The 8,299-nt window shown below is 37.7% G+C and overlaps 1 protein-coding gene across 1 annotated transcript; it reads right to left on the reverse strand.

The window, feature by feature from the left end:
* Nucleotides 1-3,535: 3,535 nt before the first annotated feature.
* On the reverse strand, nucleotides 3,536-5,677 carry LOC134710424 (uncharacterized). Its single transcript, XM_063570783.1, has one exon. The coding sequence runs from the start codon at nucleotides 5,675-5,677 to the stop codon at nucleotides 3,536-3,538; it is 2,142 nt and encodes a 713-aa protein (XP_063426853.1).
* Between the last annotated feature and the right edge of the window lie 2,622 nt (nucleotides 5,678-8,299).

Genomic DNA, 8,299 nt, shown 5'->3' on the forward strand with positions numbered 1-8,299 from the left:
GACAGTTGTAGATAGATAAACGAAAATTGACGCTGTGCACAACCATTTTACACTTTTGATAGCAGAAAAAAAACCATCAGTGTCCGCATGTCGTCATGTAAAAAAAAGAGATGGGAAATATACCAAATGGACATTTTCTTCCATTTAAGATTTATAACTGGAAATCCAATCGACAATGTAGATACACATCTATTTGATAATCACAACGACATTGGAAACCTCATGGTGTAAGTTTTATCTACATGAAACTCACAACAATACAAAAATTATCGTTGAATCAGTGTCCAATTATACTCCGGAGTGCACGAGATAAACTCCAGTGTTTAGTGTTGGTTTGTGTTGGTCATTCGGTCATAGATAGTGTTCAATAGATATAAGAAGATATTTTGTGAGTGCCAATGAGACAATTTCCATCAAAGTCATAATTTGTAATATACCATTAGAGGTCAAATTACGGTCTTCATCACTGAAACATCGGTTCACACTGCACAGCCAGCTATAAAGAGCCCCAAAAATTACCAGTGTAAAAACATTTAAACGGAAAACTCATGGTCTAATCGATATAAAAAAAAAACGAGAAACATTTATGAACCACATAAACAGACGACAACCACTGAACATCATGTTTCTGACTTAGGACAGGAATACACCTTATCGCTTTTCCCGCTTGACCCGAGAATGTGTCCGCTTGAACTTTTAACGTCTTACAACTATCACTTTTCCATTGTGGCGCCAAATATTTTATATTATGACGTCAAAATATTACGTGAGTTTTTGTGATGTCCAGTAATGGCGAACAAATAGCGATAAGGTGTATGCACTAATGTTGTTCTTTTCATTATTGTTTTCCTATTTTGCAATGGCATTTTCTGTTCTCTCCATCTTACTTGTTTTTATTGTTCATTTGGGAATATTCTGCATATGAAACTAACTTACTACCGATGCTTAACCTTATATTTCTTAAAATGGAATATTAAATGAAAAATAACAGATAGCATATGTATAAACAGTGGAATAATATACAATTACTGTCTTTTGATGAGGTAAATATGTAGTTTTATTGACTTTTAAAAAACGGACATTCACTGAGGCCAACGGCAGAAGGGAATATCAGTTTTTCAAAAGTCAATTAAACCACATATTTACCGAAACAGAAGACAGTAATTGTTTTATTCCATATTCCGTGAGAAATTTATGTAACGTAAAATATTTACCAAAATCAATTGTACATCAAACGTTTTTTAACCAAAATTATACACGTAAAAGCACGCGACGTTTTGCGCGGTGAATATACTTTTTCCGGAGGTGAATATGCTTATTTATTCAAAATCCCATTCATATAGAAAAACCTACTAATATTTTATCAATATGGAATAATAATGTTTATCTTATATTGCCTCATTGATTTATACATCACATCTCTTGTATTATGAAAGTATGATATAAAGACTACAACATCAATTCATTTAACCATCATACAATTACAATTTTTTTTTATGTTTCTTATCTTGTGGTGCACATGGAACTTATATTATTATTTCTCACACTGCATGTGCATGGTGGAAATTGAAGTCGAAAGAAGCATAGAAATACACTGGAAATATGGGAGTTTTATCCTTTAAAAATAGCTGTTTAATAACTCTATATTATTAAACAAAAAAATAAATAAAACACAAAAGGGATTATTTGTAAACTTTCATTCTATCATTAACCACTTTTTGCATGATTTTAAAGTTGATGGATTTTCAATTGTCCGATCCTTATCAGCCTTTGTGGGAGATATTATGGAAAGAATTGTTCAAATCGTGATACAAGCATGAAATTTGGTATAAAGGTTGACTAAAATTATAATTTAAAACAAAGCAGCTGCTGGCCATAAAAAACGTCCATTTTTTCAACATGGCCAGTGCTCATTTTGTAAATGGCGTCATATCCAATTTGCTACATTTCGTAAATCCTTGAAAGCTGTGTTACGGGTATAATCCAATGTAAGTTTAATAAAATGTACAGTTTCTAAAGTACGACAAAACAGCACATTAATGAAGAAAAAGGGTGACTTCCGGTTCCAAAATAGCGACAAAAACGTTGAATTTATTTTAAATGCTTAGTTTGGTTAGAAAAACAGGTTACTTATCTTATAATTATCTTACAAGAAGATAGCTGGGAAGTATACTTATTGAAATTGCAAAGAATATTTTCACCATGAGTAACATACACATTGTTTTAGTCTCTAAAGAAGCAATTCTGTCGACAAGAAACTTGAAAAATTTAGTTTCGTTGTCATCTTTACAGAGAATACTACTCCAAACCCTTTCTGATCTACCAGAACCAACACCTTTCCGTCTAGCACAATAACATTGCCTTTGTCTTGTCACAGACTTTAAATTATTTGTGGCCTGGAATTAACCATTGCTGCCCCACCAACGACAAATGCGTCAGAATTTGGATCAGCAAATCGCAGAATGTTTCAAGAATCCCCATTTGCAGCGATTCAATACCACTGTTTAAAGTGACATCTTGAAACAAAGACGGAGGAGCAGTTTGGTTTTTATGGATAAAAATATATTCCAAGTCAAACTGTCTACTATGACAAGAAAAATAAAGTCTAGAAAAAAAATATCGCAATCACTTTTAAGGTTCTCTAGCTTTCTTTTTGACAAGGACGTTTCCAGTTTCATTTTACGGACATCTGGTTATAAAAATAAGGTTCGCCTTCGTTCTGCATTTGCTTCAAAATATCTTCGTATTGTTTGGACCAATATCTTGCATTTATTTTACATATCTTACCTGCTTCCGAATGAACAATTTCCTTAATAGAGTATTTTTTTACAAATCAGATGACTCTTCTAGAAATGGATTTCCAAACTCGTTCATCACTTTGAAAGCTTTTTAAAGAAATCAGTTTGTGCTTTCGTAGAGTTTTCTTTATGTCGTTCATCTGTTGTAGAATAACTCAAACGAACTAGATCTTTCAAATTCATCTTCTAGTCTATTGAATCCTGGTCCAGCTACCATCCACTTGTCTAAAAGGGATCATTGGTTAAACCTCTGGCACCAACATCACCCTTCACAATTGCATTATTCTATTTTTGTTCCTGATCAATTGTGCTAGAAGAAAGATATTTGCTGGTCTAAAGTACAGTGAAAATATCATTTTCAAATTCCATTGCCACCTGTGGGTGATGTTTGGGATTGGAGAACATATCTTGGAGATGGATCGGTAACGATCGAGCATAATTTACACGATCAAGACCTAAAAAATACGGTATCATGCTTTATATGGATTGTAAAGTAAACCTGACTCATGAAATGAGCATACTACAAAAAGCACAAGAAGTTCTTACTTTATAATTCAACTCCAGGAATAAAACTGTGGTCGAGATGACTATATTTCCTTTCACCAGTTACTTACATACAGTACTGATGGAATTACTGCAAACACCGCCAATGTCCTCAGCCGAGGCCATCCGTCATCATGTGTTTCGACCCCTAGCTCGGTACACTCTCAGGATGGGGGGTCCACAGTGGTGATCAATCACTGCGCATTGGTGGTGGGTTTCCAGCTACTACTATCTCTCTTCATCCATATCCAGCAAGACGCTTTCTCTGCTGCTTGGCCTAGTTTCTGTATTGCTGTTCTTCTTTGCCGGCCAGTAACTCCTACTGCAGAAAACAACCTCCACACTGACTGTGCAGGGAAGCCTCTGCAGCCAACCTCAACAGGAAAGTTCCATGTCTGCCATCCTTTATCTCTACATTCTGCCAATAGTTCGTCATACTTTGCCCTCTTTCTTTCATTGGCTTCGCCACATCTCTCCTCCCAGGGAACAGTCAGCTCAATTATCATAACCTTTTTACTGCCGGAAGACCATAGAACCATGTCTGGTCTTAGGTTGGTTGGTACAATGTCCGGAAATTGCAGCTTTTTCCCTAGATCTACTTCTAGCTGCCAGTCTTTAGCCTGATTTAACATTCCTGATGTGTTCTGTTTACTTTTCTGGCCTAGTTCCCCCTCCTTCACAAACTGGATTTTCATAGGTTTGTTCTTAGTTTGTTTTGCATCTCTCCTCTGTTTCTCTATCACTTCAGCAAGTTCCCTGAGTACTTGGTTGTGTCGCCATGTATATCTCCCCTGTGTGAGAGCGATATTGCATCCTGAAAGTACATGATGAAGTGTTCCTCTATTTCCGCACAAGGGACAATCTGGTGTTTCTGATAGTTTCCACCTGTGCAGATTAGATGGTGTTGGTAACACATCATACACTGATCTCAGAAGAAACTGTAATTGGTACTGAGGATATCGCCATATTTCTGACCATGTGAGGGATCGTTGTTCTAAATCCCATCTTGACCATGCGCCTTGGCACCCTAATTCTACGGTCTTTGCTTGTCTGTTCTCTTCTTCTCTAGATTTTACCTCTCTTTGAACTAGACTTCGTCTTTCTTTGGTGTTAGCGTTTTTCCAGTAGCAACTTTTTGATGTTCCAAGGCCCTGTCTTCCTACTGCCACCGTTCCTATGATATCTTTGTGCCTTAATCTACTCTCTGCCTCTGAAACTGCTTTTGATGCTGACCACTTTCGTCCTGTTCTTACTTGGACACCTGCTGTTCTTACTTTGTCATCTTTTGATTCTTTCAATGTCATTACAAGGCGAGTTTTGCATACTTTGAATTCTTCCACTATAGATGTTAATGGGAGCTGCAACTTTGCGGTCCTGCTGTACAGTCCTACAGTTGTAAAACTTGGAGGGACACCTAACCATTTCCTTAGATGTCTGTTGATGGTTCTTTCAAGCTTCTCAACTGTTGATAATGTAATTTCGTACAACATAAGTGGCCATGATATCCTTGGCAGGAGTCCATGTTGGTATATCCATGCCTTTAATTTCCCTGGTAGACCTGTCTTATCGATGTTCCTCATTCCCTCTGAAACCTGTTGTTCGATTTTCCTGATATTGTTCTTGTCACTTAAAGAGTCATCATACCACTTTCCTAAGCACTTGATAGGATTGTCTATTATTGATGGAATGACTTCCCCTTGCACCTTCAGTTCGACTTGGTGTGTGCTCTTCCCTTTCCTTATTATTAAAGCTCTAGACTTCCTTGGTTTAAAAGCCATCCTTGCCCATGTAACTGTCTCTTCCAAAGCCTTCAACACCCATCTAGCCTGGACATGGGTATCTGTAGTGATGGTTAAATTGTCCATAAACCCTCTATTTGGTGGTTGCCTAATGTCAGTTGATGTTTTTGGGCCTCTAGTTTCTCTCTCTCCAGATTTAATTATCATATTCATTCCCATGACAAACAAAATAACTGAGATGGTACATCCAGTAACTATTCCTTTTTGTAGTTTCTGCCATGTTGTTGTGAATGTGCTTGTTGTAAATCGCAGCTCAATCCCACTGAGGTAGCTTCTTATTACTTTCTTAAAGTGGTCGGGAATATGATAATGGTCTAGTGACTCCTGTATCAGCATGTGAGGAATAGTGCCATATGCGTTTGCCAAATCAAGCCATACTACTGTAAGATCTTTCTTGTTTACTTTGGCCTCTTGAATCAGTTGTGAAATGATGCTTGTATGTTCAATGCATCCTGAGAATCCTGGTATTCCGCCCTTCTGGACTGAAGTGTCTACATAGTTGTTATCTGTCATATATGATGTCATCCTTCTAGCCATTATAGAGAAAAAGATCTTGCCTTCTACATTCAGGAGGGAAATAGTTCTAAATTGTGTGATGTCTTCTGATTTTTCCTCTTTTGGAATAAAACACCCCTCTGCTTTCTGCCAACATGATGGTATCTTTCCTTTCCTCCACACCACTTTCAGTAGCCTCCACAGGTGTTTCAAAATCTTTGGACACTGCTTATATACCTTGTACGGGATGCCATTTGGTCCTGGTGATGATGCAGACCTGGCTTTCTTTACAACATCTGATACTTCTTTTCATGATGGTTCCTTAATGTTCATTGGTATCTCTGGTTCTGGCACATTCTCTATCCTTTCACAGTTACCTAGATGTTCCCACTGCCTTTCGTCACTGTGCGTCTCTGATAGATGTTTTTCCACTTCCTCTTTTGTGCTTTTTACTGATCCCGCCTTTGTTCCGTCCAGTGTTGCTTTGGTAAACTTATATGGGTTGGCAACAAACATTGCTCTCTTCTTCCCTCTTTCCTTCCTAGCTTTTCTAATTCTTTCTGCTCTTTGTAGATTGTTTCTTCTTTCCCTCAGAATTGATCTTAACTCATTCAATCCTTCTTTCTCCTCCTCATTTGCTCTTTTATACTGTTTAGTGACATCACTTATTTCCGTTCTGAGTGTTTGTATTTCTTGTTGACGTCTGTTATGTTTGGTGTTACCCTGAGTGCTTTCTCTTGTTTTGATGTTACTGCCTCCAAATCTTTCTTGTCCTACTGCATATATAAGTGTTGACAATGATGATATCTTTCTCTGTACATCTCCTGTTAGTGTGTTATCTAAGATCTTATCTAGGTCTTCGTCAAAGATCTCCCATCTCCTATCATCTGTTGCTGGCCATTGTATCTTTTCTTTCCTGCTGTCTGTCGATGGTGTTTTCGCTGGTTTCTGCTGGTTTCGATTCCCTTGCTCCTCCTCAATGTTGATCTGAGTAGCTTCATTAGGTAAGAGGTCCTCAGCACTGTGGTGTGCTTCCTGGCTGTGGTCCTCCGTCGTCTCATCAGTGTTAACTGTGCGTTCCCTTTGCTGCTTCCCAGATCCACACTTAGTTCTTGCCTGGTGTATCTTTAAACCTTTTAAGTTCTTGCAAACTTTTCCACAATGACACTTGGTTTCTGCCGTTGTTCCAGTCAAAGTCCGTTGGATTAGCCGAGTTGTTACCGTTTTGTCCTGCTCAATGGGTCTTTCATCCTCCCCCCCTCTCGGAAGACCCTGGGGGTATTGCTCTTTATTCTGTTCTGTAGCTTGGTATGGTGTTCCTTCACAGGAACAGTGTGTTGGGATGCCAACCCTTCACACCCTTGTTTCAGTCTTCCCTGAATGCCATCTGTCTATTAGTCTATCAAATCATTGAACGTCACAGAGTCATGACATAATTATATTTTCTGCGTTTAGCTTTCATAAGCCGACATTATCAATTCAAGCAAAACACATGCAGTTATCTGATGCGCGTGTTTAGTATTAGGTACATTTGAAAATACATTAAAAGAATCTGCCGTTCTAGGTCTCAATATCGGCTTCAGTGAGGGCACATGTTCATCCACTATCACGCAATAGATCACCTTGAATTTTATAACAAGTCAGTTAAATGTGAGGGGCTTCGATGACCGAGTGGTCTAAGTAGTTACTACAGTAATCACTAGCCAGTCATCACTGAGGTTTCGAGTTCGAACTCCGATCATGCGGGTGCACTCGACTCCAATATTAATAGACTAGGATTGTCCGTTTTCCTATCGAAGGTCGATGGTTTTTTCCGGCGACTTCGCCGTGGCCATCTTGAAAATATGATTTTTTTTTAATGGCCAGCATTTTGCAAGTATATAATAATGAAGCTTTGTGCTAATTCTCATGCTTGTATCATCATTTCCACAATTCCCTCAATTTTGCTTGCTAATATCTTCAACTACCTAGCTTACGTGTACAATCATACTGCAGCAATACTTATTGACTTGTAATGCTTCTTGATTCTTTAGATTTTGCAGTAAATGTTTTGACTGTGACTGTTTGTCTGTTTCAACATATGAATGGATAACGAAAAGGGTAACAGACCTTTTGTTTTACGAATTCTCATGCCGTAACGGAGTGTCTCTCCCTAACACCGTGGTTAATTGCTCAGGTAAGTTGTCCCCTCTGCTAACATTTATTCTCTGACTAATCATGTTAACTGATTTGTTTTGATCTCTTATTTCTTGGTTTTTTTTATCACTACGCATAATCAGTATATCAGTCTGTTGTACATTCATAATGTACAGTACTTTACCATGCATTATGCATGATTCCGCAAATGGCGATGACATCGCCCTTCTACAAAAAAAATATGAATAAATTCACCTTCGTCACTTTTCTCTCATCGTTTTATAATTAAATTTTGTCCTAATATCATTCTGATTTTATAATCTCCTTACAGCTTGACTTGATTTTGGAGTATTTCTTTTATAAAAACCAAAAATTTCTGCTAGGCAATATATCAACTCACCAATGAGTGAACAGAAATCATTATCAATATGTCAAATGATAGATTGTCGAGTTACAAATTCGAAGATACAACAGGAATGAAAACACTACCGTTGTTTTAAAAGAGCACGTACTTGAATTATATTGACA

Source organism: Mytilus trossulus, chromosome 3, assembly GCF_036588685.1.
Source record: "Mytilus trossulus isolate FHL-02 chromosome 3, PNRI_Mtr1.1.1.hap1, whole genome shotgun sequence".
Classification (NCBI taxonomy): Eukaryota; Metazoa; Mollusca; class Bivalvia; order Mytilida; family Mytilidae; genus Mytilus; species Mytilus trossulus.